Source organism: Eublepharis macularius, chromosome 8 (assembly GCF_028583425.1).
Source record: "Eublepharis macularius isolate TG4126 chromosome 8, MPM_Emac_v1.0, whole genome shotgun sequence".
NCBI classification, from domain to species: domain Eukaryota; kingdom Metazoa; phylum Chordata; class Lepidosauria; order Squamata; family Eublepharidae; genus Eublepharis; species Eublepharis macularius.
Genome location: NC_072797.1, coordinates 100939680 through 100959787, shown reverse-complemented (window position 1 = coordinate 100959787; position 20108 = coordinate 100939680). Strand labels below are relative to the sequence as shown.

At 40.2% G+C, this 20108-nt stretch overlaps 1 protein-coding gene across 1 annotated transcript in view; it reads left to right on the top strand.

The window, feature by feature from the left end:
* Positions 1-20108, top strand: part of PGM5 (phosphoglucomutase 5) — a 66093-nt gene that overhangs the window by 41438 nt on the left and 4547 nt on the right. Inside the window, exons 8-10 of the mRNA XM_054986529.1 lie at positions 4638-4773; positions 6745-6928; positions 7515-7649. Of these exons, the coding sequence (XP_054842504.1) occupies positions 4638-4773; positions 6745-6928; positions 7515-7649 (455 nt within the window). The remainder of the gene's footprint in view (positions 1-4637; positions 4774-6744; positions 6929-7514; positions 7650-20108) is intronic.

The window sequence follows — 20108 nt, the reverse complement described above, 5'->3', positions numbered from 1 at the left end:
CACACATACCCCAATTTTCTTCCCCTACTGAAGTCAAACCACAGCTGTTTGAAGTCCAGAATGCTTTCTTTGGTGTGAGGTCTGGCCCTGGCCCTGTCCTCCCTCCCCTTTATTCCCCTGCAACCTGACTGGTTGAACAGCAACCAATCCAGTTTTTTTCCTGATTAAAAAAAAAAATTAAACAGCAACATTGCAGTGTTGGTGTCTAACCCCACCCCCCACCCCTGACCAAACTTGCAACTGATGGGGGGAAATGCCACAATATGACTAACACAAAAACTGCAGAGAGCCCCGAATCCCACATGATATTTTAAAGTTTCCCTCCATACTATTTATTCTTTTTTGGCCAGACAGTTCTACAGACCTGGGAGAACGCCCATAGAATCATAGAGATAGAAGGGATCTCCAGGGTCATCTAGTCCAACCCCTTGCATAATGCAGGAAATTCACAACTACCTCCCTCCCACACCCCCAGTGACCCCTGTTCAATGCTCAGAAGATGGCAAAAGAACCTCCAGGATCCCTGGCCAAACTGGCCTGGAGAAAATTGCTTCCTAATCCCAAGGTGGCAATCAGCATTACCCTGGGCATGTAAGAAAGGGCCATGAGAACTAAGCACTGATGTAGCCCTCTCACGATCTTCCTAGGTTCACAGAATCAGCATTGCTCTCAGATGGCCTTCTAGTGTCTGCTTAAAAACCTCCAAAGAAGGAGACCCAACTTTTCACTGAGGGACTGCTCTACTGTCAGGAAGTTCTTCCTAATATGTAGCCAAAAACTCGTTTGATTTAATTTCAACCCATTGGTTGTGGTCCAGCCTTCTGGGGCAATCGAAAACAACTCCACAACATCCTTTATATAACAGTTATCACCTCTCAGTTGTCTCCTCTCCAGGCTAAACATACAATATTTGCTACTCCTCCCAACTTAGTATCATCTGCAGATTTAATAAGTATTCCCTATATTCCTTCATCTAAATCATTTATAAAGCTATTGAACAAAACAGGTCCCAGGACTGATCTCCAAGAGGATGAGAAATCATTAACAAGCACTCTTTGGGTGTGTTTTATCAACCAGTTACAGATCCACTTAACTGTAATAGGATCCAAACCACATTTTACCAACTTGTCAACAAGTATATTATGCGGAACTTTATCAAAAGCTTTACTGAAATCAAGATAAACTATGTCTACAGCACACCCCTGATCCAGCAAGATAAGAGATAAGATACTTGTTCTTAAGAAACCCATGCTGGCTCTTAGTAATCACAGCCATCCTTTCTAAATACTCAAGGACTGACTTTTTGATGTTTTGTTCTAAAACTTTTTCAGGTATAGACATCAAGCTGACAGGTCAGTAGTTACCCAGATTCTCTTTTTTCCCCTTCTTGAAGATGGGGACAACATTTGTCTGCCTCCAATCTTCTGGCACCTCACCTGTTCTCCAGGAATTCTCAAAAATAATGGGAAGAAGCTCAAAAATTACATCTGTGAGTTCTTTTAGTACCCTTGGATACAAGTCATCTGGTCCTGAGGACTTGGTTTCATTTATTTTATTATTATTTTTATTTTATCTTATTTATATTCCGCCCTCCCCGCAAGCAGGCTCAGGGCGGATTTAAAGAAACTAGGTGTTTATGTACTACCCCGTGCTGATCCTAGGCTGCAACTCCCTTCTTTTTTTGTGTGGTCTGTTTTTGCCATGTTGTGTGGTCTGTTTTTGCCATGTTGATCACAATTTCTCTTGCAAGAAAAGACTGAGGAAAAATAGGGATTGAGCAGTTCTGCCTTCTCTTCAACACTTGTTACAATTTCACTTTCTTGTCCCTGCAATGGGCCTACCAGGTCCTTGCTCTTTTTCTTACTTTGAACATAAGCAAAGAACTCTTTTTTGTTGTTTTTATCATCTCTTGCTAGCCTAAGCTCATACTGAGCTTTAGCTTTTCTAACACTTTTCCTACAAGCACTGGTTATTTGTTTATATTCATCTTTGGTTATAAGGTCCTCCTTTCATTCCCTAAACGAGTCTTTTTTATTTCTCAGCTCTTTAGAAAGCTATTTATAGTGCCACCTTGGCTTCCTTAGGCTCCTCCCATTTTTCCTTCTCATAGGAATCGTTTGTGATTGTGCCTTCAGTGTTTCACTTTTAAGAAGCTCCTCCCACTCCTCTTTAACGCCCTTCTCCTTAAGTATTTCTGACAAGGGGATTCTACTCAGCATAATTTTTTGTTAAAATTTGCTTTCCTGAAGTCCAACCTATATTGGACTTCAGGAAAATGATGCACCCAGGTTTGTAGTAAAATCCGGGCGGGTTAAAATGCACGTTAAAATGCAGAGATCCCATGATGCCATCTCACCCACCATTTTTACAAGAGCTGCTTGTCTGTCACCTGAGAACGGGACCACAAGTGACACCTGACACAGGTTGGACACTTGCCAGCTTCCCTCAAGTTTTGATGGGGAATGTAGGCAGCTTGGCGGAATGTTGGACAAGTGACAGTTGAAAAGTCCATTGGACAGCAGTCAGAGAGTCAAGCTGCAAGACCAGGATGCCTACATTTCCCATCAAAACTTGAGGGAAGCTGACTAGTGTCCAACCTGTGTCAGGCGTCACTTGTGGTCCCGCTCTGAGTCAGTCAGGCCAGGGCACTGGAATTGCAAGTAGGCAGGGAGCCATGACCATTGCCCCACCACCATGCCACGTGTAGAGTTATGCTACAGTGATCTAACAATTTCTGATTTTTAAAAGCCCCCTCAGTGGTGTGAAGCAAAATGGTGGCTAAAGGGGTAGAGCCATGAAAAATGCAGGGAAACTGCTGTGTGGACAATCGATTGCCACTAGAAATATGTTTGTATTTGCAGCAGTGACAAGAGCTACTCAGAAATCTTTGTTGCAGGGCAGCTACTGATCTTTTAAGCACACTAGCTAGTGGGAGGGAGGCACCATGTTTAAAGTGCATGGAGATACCATAAACATGTTCTGCTTATAATCACATGATAGTCTAAGACAGACTAGTAAACTAATGCAAAGGAAAACTATTTCTTTTGTCCTTTTAAGGAACAGTCCATACAGTGTAAGCATGTATGTATGCCATATAGTGTTGAGTTATTTGAAGGATTTCTTAGTTCTTGAAAAGAACAGTGCTGTATAAATCCATGATGGTTTTATTGATGAGTACTTGTATTAAAAATGCAGCTTTTTTCTCTTACTTTAACATTCATTTTCCCCCACGTATTTGGGAAATGAGCCAGTATCAAGAATAATTCTTTGCCTTCTTCACAAAAAAGCTTGATAAGTCTATGGTTTGTTCTTGGAAATTTCATCCAAATTGGACCCCAAATTACTGCCTTACTCTGATTGTAGAAAGAGGGACAGATATGCTTTCACAAACCTACGTTTAAACAATCATGTCAGCAGACATCATTTAAGGGGCTATTTTTTCTTTGTAATGACATTTTGACCGTAATCTTTAAGGAATGTGAAAACCTGTATATATAAGAGAGTGGGGCGGGGGTGGGGGGGAGAATGCTGCCTGGTAAATAAAAGCATCCGTTCTGCTATAAAAGGACAAAGGGGTTTTGGAAAAGTTCCATTGGGCTCTGTGTTCTCAGACTTGTTCTCTGGCAGCGGATCCTGGAGTTCAACCAGCACTACAGTAACTTCTTCCTTTTTTGTAGCAGCAGAAAGGAATTTGTCAGATGAAATTAGTAAATTGTGGGTATTATGACCCTTCCAAAAGAAAGAGGCAGTGGACAGCCATTGCACTGCAGGCTTCGTATGCAAACTTTTCTTCACCATTGAGAGAGCAGCATACATGATTTATATATTTGTTCTAATCCTCTTTGGCAGTAATACATTTTTTTACGTTTTTACTTTTTGTTTTGTTTAAACTCCGTCTCCAAGTTGATATGAGCAACTATTGGTTTCCAAGTGCTGCTGAGTTTTCTAATTGTATCATTGTTTTTACTTTGTTTGTCAGCTGACTTGTGGATCATTTGCTTAAAAGGTGGTGTATAAATCTTTAAAATAATAAATAAAAACGAAAGAGAAAACAGTAATAATTTTATAAACGGATGATCCATTTTGGGTAATCAAACACCTCATAATCATGGTTTGCCCAGGCATGTGAAAGGGGGTGAGAGAAGGGAAGGCCAGGAAGTTCTGTAGTCTTTCAAGTAGGCCGCAGATCCCCCTCACTGCAGCTCCAGCCTCTCCGGTGCCTCGGATGGTGGATTCTAATTCTTTCTGAACTTGATATTATGATACTTGAATCTGGTCTGTTATGCATGTACACTCAAACACAAAATCTAAACAGTTGCATTCTCTGAATTAGAGTAGATTCATAACCATAAAAGGTTTCCTGCTTGCTTATCAAGCATTTGAGGATCATGTTTCTTAAAAATACACCTTGTGTATTAACAGAACTTTTAAAGAAGTAAGGCCAAACAGACTCACTGTTTCAATGGAACTTCATAAGTGTGGATACTTTAACTGTCCATAGTCTGGACAACTTTATATTTTCCTGGGCTGTAGTCAGGAACGTAACCATAATTTGAATTAAGAGGCAGTCTGTCCCAATGCCTTTGTTCTCCATCTTCGGAATTAATTTGATGCATACATTAATATTTTTCTAATAGGTTCTGACCACATCCGAGAGAAGGATGGACTTTGGGCTGTCCTGGTTTGGCTGTCTATCATGGCAGCCCGGAAGCAGAGTGTGGAAGAAATTGTCAGAGAACACTGGACAAAATTTGGCCGTCATTATTATTGCAGGTGAGACTAGGAATATCCAGATGTATGACAATATGAAGGACAGTCTTCTGCTAACCTAACAGCAGTACTTCAGGTATGCAAGTATAAATGAATTGTCTGCCACAGAGTAATACAACCTAAGATCAGTCCCTGCTTAGTGCTCATGCAGACACTTCTCTGTTTGGGAAATGAAGTAAGTCCATTTCGATGGTTGTTGTGGGTTTTCCGGGCTGTATTGCCGTGGTCTTGGCATTGTAGTTCCTGACGTTTCGCCAGCAGCTGTGGCTGGCATCTTCAGAGGTGTAGCACCAAAAGACAGAGATCTCTCAGTGTAACACACTGAGAGATCTCTGTCTTTTGGTGCTACACCTCTGAAGATGCCAGCCACAGCTGCTGGCGAAACGTCAGGAACTACAATGCCAAGACCACGGCAATACAGCCCGGAAAACTCACAACAACCATTGAAATGATATTAATAAACCAGGCTAGGGGAAGAGCATAAAACAGCTAAAAAGATAGAGCCACTTAGGTAAATGCCTGGATGAAGACAAATGTTTTGGCCTACAGCCTAAAGGACAGGGAAGTTGGTGCCAGGTTATCCTAGAGGGCAGGGATGGATATTCTCGGTGTCATGTGAGAGCTATAGTTTTCTGGCACCTCAGAGCTCCCCCAATTCTTCCAGCAACCTAGTAAGCTAGTATTCCTATTTTAAGCATTCAGGGAAGCAAGTTAAAAGTTTTCTTCATATCAGACATATTTCTCCCACTAAACAAGGAGTATGGGAGTTTGTAGCAGGAAGGCGGGATGGTGGAGATAACTGACAGCATGGTAGTTTCAATTCACCTGTACAATTTTACAAAGAATTAGACCTCTGGGACTGACCAGTGAGGGAACACATGTTGCAGAACTCTGATCAAAGAAGTGTTTGGAGATTCTTCCTTAATTTGGATCCTGTGATATTTGGCAGGCTTGGGGGATTGGCAAAGATACTAACTTTGTCACAGGCTATTTTGAGAACCTGAAAGTGACGGACTAACATCTGGGGTGCTCCAGCCACCCATGTTTCTAGCAAGTTACACTCCTGGTTCTCTCTGCTCTCTTGGGCTCCAACAGATGTTGTGGTATTTGGTGAAATGTCTTTCATCATGGCAAAAGGAAAAGGAAATGATCATCTCCCTGCAGTCATCAGAATACTGACTGGTTTTCAAAGCTTCAGCAGTCAGCTTTGATTAATAATAAATAAATAAATCCTCCCCTCCTTCCAACTAGACTGGCTCACACCAACACATGTGTATTATATATTGTGATAGTTTTAATTTAAGCTTCTTTTGGAACCAGTCTGGCTGAAAAGTGAGGTATAAATAAAATAGATCTTATACTGCTGATTGAGATGCATTTTATTTTTTTGCTTCCCTTTTTCATGATTGTTATCAATAAAACCATTTCAAGATAGTTTTGGGGGGCGGGGAATTGTCACAGTGAAGGACTGAGAAACGACTCTGAGAACTGATTGACTGCTCTATTCCTGACATTCTCCGGGCTAACTGGGGCACTGCTGTGGTTCTTCAGCAAGTAAAGGTCAGGCTTGTAGACATACCAGCTTTTGCCTTACTGTAAGGGGGTCTAGAGAGGCCTGACAGGAAATAGCATGGAGAAGCTTGTTTGTGCTGGATAGGGAATAATGAGCTTTGACTGGACCCTCTTGCCAAGAGGTTCTGACGCACAGCATACCTTACAGTCCCTTACATCGCATTGTGTTGGGGCAGAAAACAAACTTAAATGGAAAATGTGGTGCCACTGGATACTTTTGTATTGGCATGACCTTTGGTATTAGAATCTCAGTGTTGCTAACAGTGGTTTGGTTTGCAAGACCCAACTGCTAAGACACAGTTTTCTGAACAAGTTAAAATTTGGCTTGCCTGTTTCATGTTTGCATTTATCTACTAAAGTTGGTGTTTCCCATATTTCTTCTCTTACTTCCTGCAATACAAGATTTGATTATGAAGCACTGGATCCTAGAACAGCATATTTCATAATGAGAGACCTGGAAGCTTTGATCACCGACAAGTCGTTCAGTAATCAGCAGTTTGCTGTTGGAAACAATGTCTACAGTGTGCAGAAAGCAACTAGTTTTGAATATGTGGATCCCGTAGATGGCACTGTGACCAAAAGACAGGTATGAAGGGTGGCAGGTATGAAAGGTAAAGAAATAAAACTTTCCCCCACACACACCTCAACAGGGCAGGACGAGTCTTGGAAAACGTATGATTCAACTGTTAGATTTTAATAAAAGTTTTTGCTTTATTTTTATTTATTAAGAGCACATTACATTGGAACAAACATTCAGATCCTTTCTACTGTAATCAGCATGCAACCAAGTAACTGCAAAAGTTGCAAACTGGTTCAGACCTTTATTGTTACAGAGCAGTAGTTCCCAAGTTTTTTGAGTACGTGGGGGAACCACAATTTTTTTTTAAGTTAGAAAAAAAATTGTGGATCCCCCACATAGTTATACTATTTGTATCTGTTGATGGAGAAAATACATAAATAACAAAAAGATTGAAATGACAATGCTTAATGCACATACGGATTTGTGAACCCCTTGTAATAAATCCGTAGCCCCCCAGAGATCCCTGGTCCCCAGGTTGGGAACTTCTAATGAAGAGAGAATTGGCATTCTTGCAAAACAACTATTTAGCTACTCTTGTTAAATAATATTAACGAGACAGTTCTCACTGATAAACTGAATGTTCTCTTTACAGGGGCTGAGGATAATCTTCTCAGATTCATCCAGGCTCATCTTCAGACTAAGTGCTTCTAGTCATGTGCGAGCCACTCTCAGGATCTATGCAGAAAGCTATGAAAAGGACCCCAGCAAACATGACAAGGAGCCGCAGGTAAGTACGAAGGGAATCTGCATGTGGCCTGGTAAAAGCAAACACTGAGAGCCAAGCTACAAGTGACGCCTGACTCAGGTTGGACACTTGTCAGCTTCCCTCAAGTTTTGATGGGAAATGCAGGCATCCTGGTCTTGCAGCTGTAATGGAGATCCAAGCTGTGAAACCAGGACGCCTACATTTCCCATCAAAACTTGAGGGAAGCTGACAAGTGTCCATCCTGTGTAAGGCGTCACTTGTAGCTTGGCTCTGAGTATATTGGCAGAATTCCTAGGGAAAAGAATATGAGGTGTAATATGACACCACAAGCAGCCTGGGGATTCCCTGTGTCTGCTGTGAGGAGAATCCCAAGCTGACCCAGCATGTCACGAGATTTGCAGGTCTTGTATGCATCGAGTGAGTGCCCTGGAGACTGGAGGGGAAAACTCAAAAGCCTGATTCAAACATATAAGCCCATAGTGGCTTTTCTACCTGACCGGCCATTTGTACGAAATCATTTTCGTATGCACAGGATTTTTCTTTTGCCCGTTAATGAATTAAAAATGAATTGAAAATTACTATGGGTTCATAAGGCAACCTTGTTTTCCCCCAGGTTTTTTTCAGTTCTCTGATGTTAAGTTAGCTGGATTAGCGAATGAATTTGTCTGTTTTATATGTTGTTGCAGTGATGAGCATCCTTTAAGTTGACTGCCTGCTAATAGCCAAGGATAATTTGTTGATGTTATCTGAATGGGACCTAATGGCTGGAAATCTTCCCCCTTCACAAAGTGATAGTCCTGCTGCAAGGGGGGGGCAAAGTGATAGCATTGAAGCAGCTTGAATTGGGAGATGGAAAGTGATGCATTTAGCTGAACTGGAAAGAGATGGGTCAAGACTGCAGGGATGTAGGAATTGGGTTCAGTTAAGACATGAAATGAAAAGAACCAACATCCAGCTTGGAAACGGTCACTCAAATCATGAATTGCCTTTGACAAAAGCTGCTTCTCTTTGCAACCTGAGAGAATGTCACAGAGAAACAAGCCAGGATGAAGCCAGTATATCTGCATTCATACATCACATGAAACCATGGTTAAGTTGAGCTGGTTAATAAAACAGTTTCAGGTGGTGGTTTCAGACTGTAGTTTGAGCACAATGAGTGGCATGGTCTGCATTCAGAAACTAACCATAGTTCGTTTACTTAAACCATGGTTTTGTATCATGTCTGAACTGAACCTTGCTCTGTCTGGGAATCCAGTGTAAGATCAGAAGTTTTTCTGACTTCTACCATTATGCTGTGCCTATGTATAGTATATTACAAAACAACATGCATCTTAGTGAGGTGACAGCAAAAACAACAAATAGTCTTTGGGTACTTATTTGTTGTGAAGTACATTGTGACACAAGTTCTCATACACTCATGTCCACAAAACCAGATGCCATAAAGGGAGCTGTACTCCACGTAACCTTATAACACAATAAATCTGCTTCTAGACTTCTAGACTCTTGGAATTTAAGAGTCTGCATATGCTCAGGGGCACTTATTACTATTTCTGAATCTTAGCTATAGCAGTAGAAAATGGTTCCAAGACTGAGCCCTAGTGACACACGATTCAAATTAAGCTGTAAGGGCCAAACTGCACATTGCATTTAGTCTCCTAATGTTTTTTTAAAGGTAAAAAGTAGCTGCCCTGACCTGGATGGCCCAGGCTAGCCCAATCTCATAGGCTCTCAGAAGCTACACAAAATCAAAAAGAGTCCATTAGCACCTTTAAGACTAACCAACTTTATTGTAGCATAAGCTTTCAAGAATTACAGTTCTCTTCGTCAGATGCATGCATCTGACGAAGAGTGATTCTCGAAAGCTTATGCTACAATAAAGTTGGTTAGTCTTAAAGGTGCTACTGGACTCTTTTTGATTTTGCTACCACAGACTAACGCGGCTAACTCCTCTGCATCTAGAAGCTACACAAACACTGATTAATAGTTGGATGGGAAACTACCAAGCAAGTTCATGTTTGCTGCACAGAGGCAGGAAATGAAAAACCCTGTCTGAACATCTCTTGCCTTGCAAACCCTATGGGGTCACCATAAAGCTGGCTGTAATTTGATGACATTTTACACATACACAGATAGGGTTACCAGTCCCCTAAAATTATTCTCATAAAACATTTTCAATTAGTCATCTTTCCAAGTAAACATAGGCCATTTTGTTCAATGCTGTTGGGAAATGTAGTTTTTTTCCTGCTTCCACATAACATTGTGGTCCTTTTATGTGGCTGCTGGGGTTTTTTTTTTGCTGTCGCTGCAGGAGCCATTTCCTCCCCACACCTGGCCACCAGGGGGATTTTTTTAAAATCGGCACTAAAATATCATTGTATTGATTTATACCATTGTAACAACAGCTGTAACAGGTTCTCTGAATTCTGAGCTTTCTTTTTTTTTAAGTAAGTCTGTAGCCCCTTTCCTTGCAGAGATATAAAAGGAAAGGCATATCTTGGCAACAGAAGTGTCTAGAGACTTTTTTTTTAAAATGGAAGCTTGGAATTTACAAAACCTGTTACACCTATTGTTATAACAGTATATCTATATACTGATTTTATCTAGTATAGTATATCTAGTACTGATTTTTTTAAAAAATTGCAAAAGCCCCAGTATCCCAGGGAATGGGTGGCATTTGCTGAGGGACCACGACAAGGAAACTACCACATGAAAGCACCATTACCACTGCACTTTATATGCAGCCATATCAACAACAAGGAAAAATACACAAGTACCTCCCTGTGTAGAAATCACGTTGGTTATAGAAGAGAATTCTAGAATTGAACCAAGACTCTGCTGCTGATATCTTTAAAGAAATTTAAGCTTGATAAGATTTCAAGCTCTTTGGGATGCAAATGGGCCTTTGCTTTTTGACTGTACTGCTTGTTTCATTACCAGGTTACCTGTTTTGCTGAGGTTTCTATACAGTTACTTCTGTATGAGAGACAAAAGTGAACCTCTTCATATGTGACACTTTCCATGGATATAGAAAAGATGATCTATCAAGAGTTATATAATAAAGCAAAGCCTAAATGCCTTTGCTTCCTCTTCTTCTTTGCTAGAATAAAAATCTGTGTTAGAATTCAGCATTTTTAAAATAACTTCTTGTCAAGCCAATTTGTCTGGCAAATCACTTCTGTAATATCCCACTGACTCGTCATAATAATATCACATTTGGGAAACACAAATTCCAAAGTTGTAGATTCCTTGTAAGGAAGAAATGGAGAGCTGAGGAGTTCTCTTGTATTTATAAACAAAAAAAAACTTTTCTACAGAAGAGCTGAAGGCTGAGGGAGCATTTCAACAGAATGCAGCCAACATCTGCAGAATTCTTCTAACTTTATCGTTTTACCTGATTAGTGGGAAGCTTTACAAGGAAGTCCTTCCCAGAGAATGAGAGTGCATTATGGTATTTGGATTTTTCAGGGTGATGAAAGCTATAGTTCAGATTAGAAATTGGCAGGGCTTTTTTTCAGGGGGAACGCGGGGGAACGGAGTTCCGGAACCTCTTGAAAATGGTCACATGGCTGGTGGCCCCGCCCCTTGATCTCCAGACAGAGGGGAGTTTAGATTGATCTCCACACTGCTGAGCAGCGCGGAGGGCAATCTAAGCTCCCCTCTGTCTGGAGATCAGGGGGCGGGGCCACCAGCCATGCGACCATTTTCTCTGAGGGCAACCCACTGAGTTCCCAGAAAAAAATCCCTGGAAATTGGGTTACATCTCAACTCCAGAATGGCTACCATGACTGTACCATTTCCTGGTCCAAAGTGAGTGGGTTTGATTATTGTGAGAATGATCAGAGTTAGGTAAATGTTGTTTCACATAGGATGCTAATGACTGGTTGAGTTTGGGCTTTCAAATAATTTTACTTTGTCTTCAGATAAAGCTAAATGTTTTAACATGGTTTTCAAGCAACTTAAGTTATTTTTTCTGGAGAGTATTTAATTGTTTATTTCAAAAAGCACACTACTTGTAGCTAGATATTTTTTCTAGGGCATTTCCTTTAGCAATTCACATACTTCAGGGGTTGCTGTTGTAAACTCGATATGAGAACATTGGAACTGGATTAATCCATTATACTTGGTTTGAAAGATTAACAGTGCCATCTTAGAGTAACCCCCTGTTAAGATGAGGCAGCCAGCAAGAGGGTTTGGTGGGGCAACATCATGGGAGATTTTTTTAAAATGCAGCCTCATATACTTACCAGAAGTTTTACCATAGAGTTTCCAGTGATTCCTAGAGCTACATTTTGTCACTTCTGCTAAATACACAAGACTGCATTTTTTTTAAAAAGTCTCTCACTGTCACTCTGAGCCACATTGAGCAATCAAACGGGGTGGGGAATCCTCCTCCCCCACTGGGGACTTGGCAGCCCTATTTAAGTCTGTTGAACTCAATGTGCTTTAGAAAGGTTTAGCTTTGCTCAAAATTGCACTGCATATCTGTTTAGGCCAGCTTTGTGTCTTTATGAGATTGCAACGAATAGACTTGGAGTAGGAGTTCATTACAGAGATGCTTTATTGTCTGTCTGTAAGCAGGCTTGCCAGCTTCTGACCTGGAGTATCAGCTTGACGGTACTCACAGTTGGTAACTCCTGACCTGTGTTGTTGTGGTCAAGTTCTTCACTTTACTCCTCTTCGTAGTAGCAAGAAGGAGGGTGAGGAATGGTACGCTGCAGTACCAGGGCAGGTAAATATTCCTGGGTAATGGCTGTCATTCTCGGATATGCTAGAATAGCAGACGTTTTCTCCATGACAGCCTTCAATATGTTATTGTTTGGTCTGCCAATGCAGATGAGCACTTGTGCTCTATGGGAGAAATCCAGTTCCCTACTGATGTATACATGATCTAAATATGCACATTTAATTCTGTGGAACTGTTCATGTATGTGGATACATTACTCTTGCTTTGGCATACAAGATCTGCCCAATAAGCCCTGGATTGTGTTTTTAAGCATACTGATGGCAGGCAGAATTGTTTTCAGTTTAGACAAGGCCTAAATCAGACGGAATTGTGTCATGGGAAGAGTTGGAGCTAAATGCTAATTTCCACTCCGGACACATCTGAGGGGGGCTACAGTGCCATTCAAATAGCTTAGCAGCCTGTGAAACATGAACAAGAGTCCAAATATATTTCCTCTCCAATAAAACTTTGGCAGTAGAGGTGATGCTTTCTCAAATGATTTATTTTCTAAAGTGTTGTGATATGAACTGGAAAACAATGGGGAATGTTCTGCCAGTGGGAAACACTGAATTATTTAAAAGATTTTAACCCGTCTAATTAAGACTAGGGAAAGCACCCTTGCACAAGTGGAAAGACCTGAACAAATGACTTTTCCTATTAACTGATGAAAGCAAAACTTAGAGAAAGTTATAGATGAAGAAAGGGGCAATGAGATGGATTTGGTTTTATTGTGCCCAAATAAACACTACTGGACAAAACAAAGACACACAGAGTCTCTCTACACAAGACATCTTACAAAGGGACGCTTAAGTGTACAGAGGCATAGCGTTAGCCAGGAAGCATGGTTTAAAAACACAGAGCTGACGGAGATTGCTCCTCAGAGGCTTTGTTAATCTCATCTTCACCTCTGGGAAGGCTCTGTCATTTTCACCTCCCTTTCCAGGAGATGAAGTTGAAATTAACAAAGCCTCTGAGGAGCAGTCTCCACCAGCTCTGTCTTTAAACTATGTTTCCCAGCTAACGTTGCATCTCCCTACACTTGAGCCATCCCCATGTAAGATGTCTTGTGTAGAGATACTCATATTCCACATCTAGAACTGATGTGTTTTTTCCTCCACTGGACTGTTCCTTATGCCTTTATTTATTGGCAATATACAAACACGAGTAAATACAAAACTGTGTCTGTGCGCATGCATGCTATCAAGTTGCAACTGACTTATAGCAACCTCAGAAGAAGCTTTCAAGGCAAGTGAAGAGAGAGGCGGTTTTCCATTGCCTTCCTCTGCAAATCAAAATACAATTAATGAATACAAGAAAAAAATACAGATGCTTAGCCATAAAAATGTTATAATATAGAAAAGAAGTTATAAGGATAAACATTGTCTTGAAACTTTATGTGATGAACAGCATTCATTTTTCAATGAATTTATTAGCTTGGGGAGTGATGTCATTTGTCCTATAACAAGTTCATTTAAAACATAAAGAAATAAACTGAGTTCTTCTAAATCACTTGGCAGTAGGAAGTAGTTCTGCTTTATTCCAAAGATGCAACACTCATTTTGGCAGCTGTGATTCCTCGGTTCCAATTCAATTTAAATCACTACTTTTTCAGATATCCAAGTAAGTGTTAACCTCTTTAGGGTTAAGAGGTAGAATATAAGCAGTTGTTTCCTTGATTAACTCCAGAATTTCTTTCCAAAAGCTTCTCGTTACTGAACAAAACCAAAACACGTGTAAAAAACTCGGCATGATTCCTTTCACAGCACCAGTGAAGGTCCCGTGATATATGTTGAACTCATCTTAGAAAAGTGTTATGTAACACTGGTGAAGTATTCAATATTCTTTTCTCATTTCTTTTATAAATCTATAAGTGAGTGTTCTGATTAAATTCAATAGTAAATGAAATATTTTACTATTTAGGTCCCTGGCCTGCTTGTGCCTAACACCCAGGCATGCAGAAATTAAGCCCTTCAAGAGAGCCTTTTTCTCTTTATCTCCATGTCAGGGAACTATGAAGTGTCAGAGTCTTCAGAGTCTATTCTAAAAGTATAGGAGCAGGGCCAGCAAAGACAGTCTGCAGCATATGATTTGTGAATTGTGTGACTTCTTGTTTTGAAGATCTGGTCAGCTGAGATTGAGAAATTCCAGTGCTCCCCATATGTCTGGACACCTCTATTTCCACAAACTCAACCCAGAGAACAGTGCCAAGAATACTTGAGCTTATGTCAGTTAAAACCTGCATGGAAACCATTACAGTATTTCATATATTTCAGGCCAGACTTGTGTATGATTACTGAGAAACTGAGTCCTATTTTTTTCACTTCCAAGTGAGCAAGCATAGAATTTCAACTTTGGAGAGGTACTGTTAAATTGATTCAAATAAAGTTTTCCAGTAATTTCCATATTCATAAATATACAATACAATTTCAGTGGCACTTGAGATCCAGATATTATTTGAACAAGCAGAATTAAATTCCTTTCCTTGCATTCTGAGATTTAGCTGCCTTATCTCACTTTTTCCACTGCCAACAAGTGCCATCATACTTGCTTAAGCAGCAGTTTTAAAAGGAAGGCAAATTTTTCCAGTCATCAACAATCCATTTTAGCACATTATTAAGTTATTACTAGTTATGTAGTGTACACAAATTTACCTCTATCAAAAGTGAAGAAATAATATAAGATAAATAAAACTACCAAGTCAAAATACAAAGGGTAATCTGCAGTCTCTGTAAAGCAAACCAGTTTCTCAGAAATTGGTCCTGGAACACAGTTGAGATGGAAGGCCATGTTTGCAAATTAGGTCTCATTTAAAGAATCACAGGAATGTGTTTCTCCAGTTTTTAATAAATGTTTAGGTGTCTGGTTTTGAAATTTTCTGGCTATAATCCATATTAAAAGATGGATGTATTGATTGTTTGATACGCCTTCTGAAGTGCTGGGTTTAGAAAGCCAACACAGCCAATGCAAAGTACTGAGTGCTCTTTCTTAATATGCATGGCTTGTAATGGGGGAAAGCTGAAGATAAGTGCATTATAGAAGAGAATTTGTGATTATGTATTCTATTTAAAGTTTGTTATTTTAAGTGTTTATTCACTTTCTTCTTTAAAAAAAAAACTCCAGATGATTTACAAAAGAACTATCAGTCGAATAAACAATGTTAAAACAATAGATGTGACAGCTGGGGAGGGGGGCTAGAAAAATTCAGAGGAAAAATGTGTGCCCTCCTCCCCCAACTTCTTTCAGTTTTTCCAGTGGAAAAAATTGAACTGTTGGGTGTACTGGAAAGAAAATGATTATATGAAATGCAGGAGTTCATTGCAAATTATAATTAGCACTAAAAAGAAAAGTGAAAGGGGAGCAATGTATGAGAGGGGAGAAACGTATGAGGAGTTGTTTTTGCAGCTTGCTTTCAGTCCTTGGCACCGTGGCTTCAAGGATCATCTGAACCCAGCCTGCGTGTCTGGGTTCGTGGTTCATGTTAATGCAATAAGGACGAGCCTCTTCTTTCCCTTGATAGCCACAACCTCTGCATGTCTTTTATTAGCTTATTATAATAAACAGAACCTTGGACTTTTATGCAGCAGCATAATTTCATTGTGGGTTTTTAACAAACCAAACCATGACTATTCTAATTGTATCAGCATTACGAAATTTATTCTAGATGAAAAGGATAATAAAATAGGTGCCGTGTAATTTAATGTCTGAACTATTTTTATCTGCATTTTATTGTACAATTTCAACTCATAATCTGTTTGCAAACTGTACAGTGCTTATCTGCCCATTTGCATGTCTAAATAGATCCATAGACCTGTTAAATTATTATTATTGTTTGTGTTGCTGTTGTCAGTCCACCTTTCTGAGATCTAAGGCAGATTGCACATGCAAGTGATTACAATATAATCGATAGCTAGGACATTCACTGACCAAAATACAATATAACCCACTGTTAGGATATTAAATGAAAACAGACACATAGGGTATGGCACCAGAAAATTTGTTAACTAGCATAAATCTGAATACAGAAATGAAATCTTTCTGAAATAAAGCATAATTAATTAACATGACATCTTTAGCAACTTGCTGCTATAGCATAGTGGTTAAGTGACTAGACTGTGAATCAACATTCTGCTAGTTCAGCTCCCACTACTGACATGAACTCTGCAGGTAGCCTTGGGTAAGCTGCTCCCCAGCTATATTTTAGGGATTATAATAATAACACTGACTTTGTTCACCACTCTGAGTGTGGCAGTAATCTGTCCAGAAGGGCAGAAGTACATAAGCACACTGTTTTTGTTGTTGTTATTATTGACTACCTAGTAGGAGCGTATCTACACCAGCACACAGTATCCAATAGCATAGTCTATAGTCCCTGTCCCTTACCAAGGTATCTCTTTGAGCAATTTCTTATGACACAGCCCTAGAATCTGAGTAGAAAGTCCTCCTGAATAATTCAGTTGTATATTTTGTGGAAAGCTAAGAGAGTGGGAATGTTCCTGACCTCCTCAGGCAGGCCATTCCATAAGGCTGGGGGGATACCACCGAGAAAGTGTATGGGTATTCAACTTTAAACTAACTTTGAGACTGTGGGCTGGATCTTGCCACCATTTCTTCTGACATGACTGATTCCCCTCCTCACTATAGTCCTTTATTGGTGTGGCTTATGGTCTGCATGGGCCCTCCAATCTCTGGGATGGCAGTCCTGGAGACAGAAATGGGCCCCCATCTCTTTCTTGCATCTGTGGAATAGCTGATAGTATCCAACCCCATGTCTGCAAACATGGGGCTTTATTTAGTCAGTTATTTGGTTAATCAAATTAATCTTAAAAACTTTTGAATGCATCAAAAAGACACCCATGACTAATCAAGCCATGTTTTTTTAAAAAAAAATTATAACTATTTTGAATAAAAGTACTTGAAAAACTGGGAGAAGTGTTATAGGAAAACCAACAAGAACAGAAAAAGAAGAAAGCATTCATTGTTTTAGTGTATTCCTTACTCTTTATGTTTATGTTGCAATTTATGTTGAACCTAAAGCCAAACACTGTATTCCACTGAGAATATTTTGTTCATTTGCAAATTTGTGTGTATGTGCGTGTACATACTCACCATCAAGTCATAACTGAGTTATGATGACCCCCAACAAGGGGCTTTCAAGGCAAATGAGAAGCAGAGGTGGTTTGCCTTTGCCTTCCTCTGCAGAGTCTTCCTCGGTAGTCCCCCATTTAAGTACCAACCCTGCTTAGCTTCTGAGATCTGATGAGGTCAGGCTATACCATGCCACTGTCCTTCCTATGCACATTTATACTGACTGATTATATTGATCAAAAGTTTTACAATTAACAAAAAAATGTAATCAAATGACACCCCCTATTAAAGATGTAATGAATAATCTGCTGTATTCCTCACTATGTTTGCACAGACATTGCAAGGAACATGATTCCTTGGAAGGTTCTTATAACTTGGTGGGGTGGTAAGGGGGTTCTACTTATGGGTAATGTCTTGGGTAAGCAGTGACTTGTTGCACCTCTGGAGTTCCATAACTAGAGGTAGTGGTTAACTCTACACAATATCCATGGGTCCCCAATTTGTCTCTGAAGCATTGGGAACAGGGTGTTAACTGTTCCTCCTGCCCTTCTGTATTTCCTTTACTGAAAATATCCCCATGAGCCTATGTAATTCCAGCATCAGCTGCGCCTAAGAAAAACATTTTTATTACATGGGGACAGCCATGATGGAAGCCTGAGATTGTCACCTGCCTACACAAAAAAATAGACAGAAGAGACTGCTTGGATAACCGGAAATGCTACATGGCTCCATACTGGGAGAGATGTTCCTACAGCTGCTGAGGCTGAGTTCCTGATTTTTTGAGACCAAAATGCCTCCTGGATCCCTTGTACTGGAGAGATCCATCTCTTTCTGCAAGGACACCCTGAAGTATTTTCCTGAAGTCCAAAAACATTTATTAGAAACAAGTGTCTAGTTCTAATGTTTCAAGATTAGAGATGGGCACAGACCGGAAAAAAACACGAACCATGCAGTTCGTGGTTCGTCACATTTCACGAACCATGAACTTTCACGAACCTGTCCCGGTTCACAAATTGGTTCATTTTGGTTTGTGAAAATGTGTCTTCTGGGCCAGCAAATCACCACTTCTGGGTCAGCAGAAGGTCACTTCCAGGCCAGCAGAAGGCCACTTCTGGGTCAGCAGAAGGTCTGCAGGAAGTCCATCCCCTGTTGCCTAGGAAACTGATCGGCGCCAGACTGTCTGCAGTGACAAACCAAACGAACCAGCCTAAAGTTCGTGGTGGTTCGCCAGAAATGGGCTCTGATGAACTGCTGGTTTGCGAACCACAAACCAGCCTGGTTCGTGCTGAATTTTGGTTCGTATTTTAGTTCGTGCCCATCTCTGTTCAAGATAGAATTGCCAAGGATGTAAGAAAAAACAAGTAGACAGGTGTATTACCTGACTTGCTTTTCAGTCGTCATATTTCAAGAACTGTCAAAAAATCTTTGGCATCTCCCATTGAAAGAAACAGGGAGCAAGTGATGTGAAAGACCTCTATGTGAGATACTCTAGAGGGCTACTGCCAGTTTGAGTAGACTACATTGACCTTGATAAACCAATGTTCTGATTCGGTATAAAGCTGCTTCATGTGTCTCTGGCCAAAATTATGCAGGACATAGGAGGTTTTTCTCTTTTTTCCCAACATTTAAAAGCTCTTGAATGTTAACTGTGGGTCTTTCTAATATTGAAGTATGTACAAAGTTCAGTTGATTAGCTGTAGATACTTATTCTACTGTGTGGAGTAGGAACAAATCGTACTACAACTGTAACACTGAATTAATAGGTTGGTTCTGTTGTGTTGGTTTTGTATGTGGAAGCAGATGAAAGAAGATTGATTTGTTTATGAGAGATGAGATCAATGCTAATGTTTTACAGATGGCACTTTGAGTAAACACTGTTGGGTGTTGCCACCAGGTCTTCCCATCTCAAGCAGAATTTATATATTGCATGTGTGGGTATGATTGCCATATAAACACCAAATGGTTAAGGAGACAGTCCGGAACTAATGGGGAAAAAATGAAGCCATCCCTGGAGACCATAGGACTTGCATAGCAGGAAACAATAAGAATTCCCACACTTTGTGTTTATTATTTAAATGTTTTCAAAACATGTTTTTCTGGAGACTAGAGATTAGGAGTTTATTCAGATAAACAAAATTGATACAGAGCTTATGTTTTGCATGTTGCCCCAATAGATTACAGCTTGTGAAGCAAATAAAGTACAGCATTGTTTCATGATGAAAAGATGTTCATTTGCACGAAAACTTTGACAATCAAACCCACAAGGTGTTGCTTCTGTGTGGTTTCACCCAGCTGCCACAGGATCCTGTGTTGTTATAGTTAGCAACAAATACAATCTGGCTGCCCTTTCAACCTGTCTCTTATTTGTATCCTCGGATTACATCTCCAGTTGCTACACATGTGATATCAGGCAGGATTCTGAGATTACATCCAAGGCTCCTGGCATATTGTATACGAGGGCTCTGGTTTTGGCAGGAAGGATTACAGGACAAAAGTGTGCAGGACATTTTTAGATCAGCAGGAAGCCTGGACAAGTAACACAGTTGGTTTTTTTTTCCAGATCAAGCTGTACATAGAGTGTCATGCACATGCTGCTGTTGGCTGTTTTGCCACACAAAATCTTTCCTTGATTTAAAGAAAATAAATATAGAAAGCATTTGATAGCTTTTACC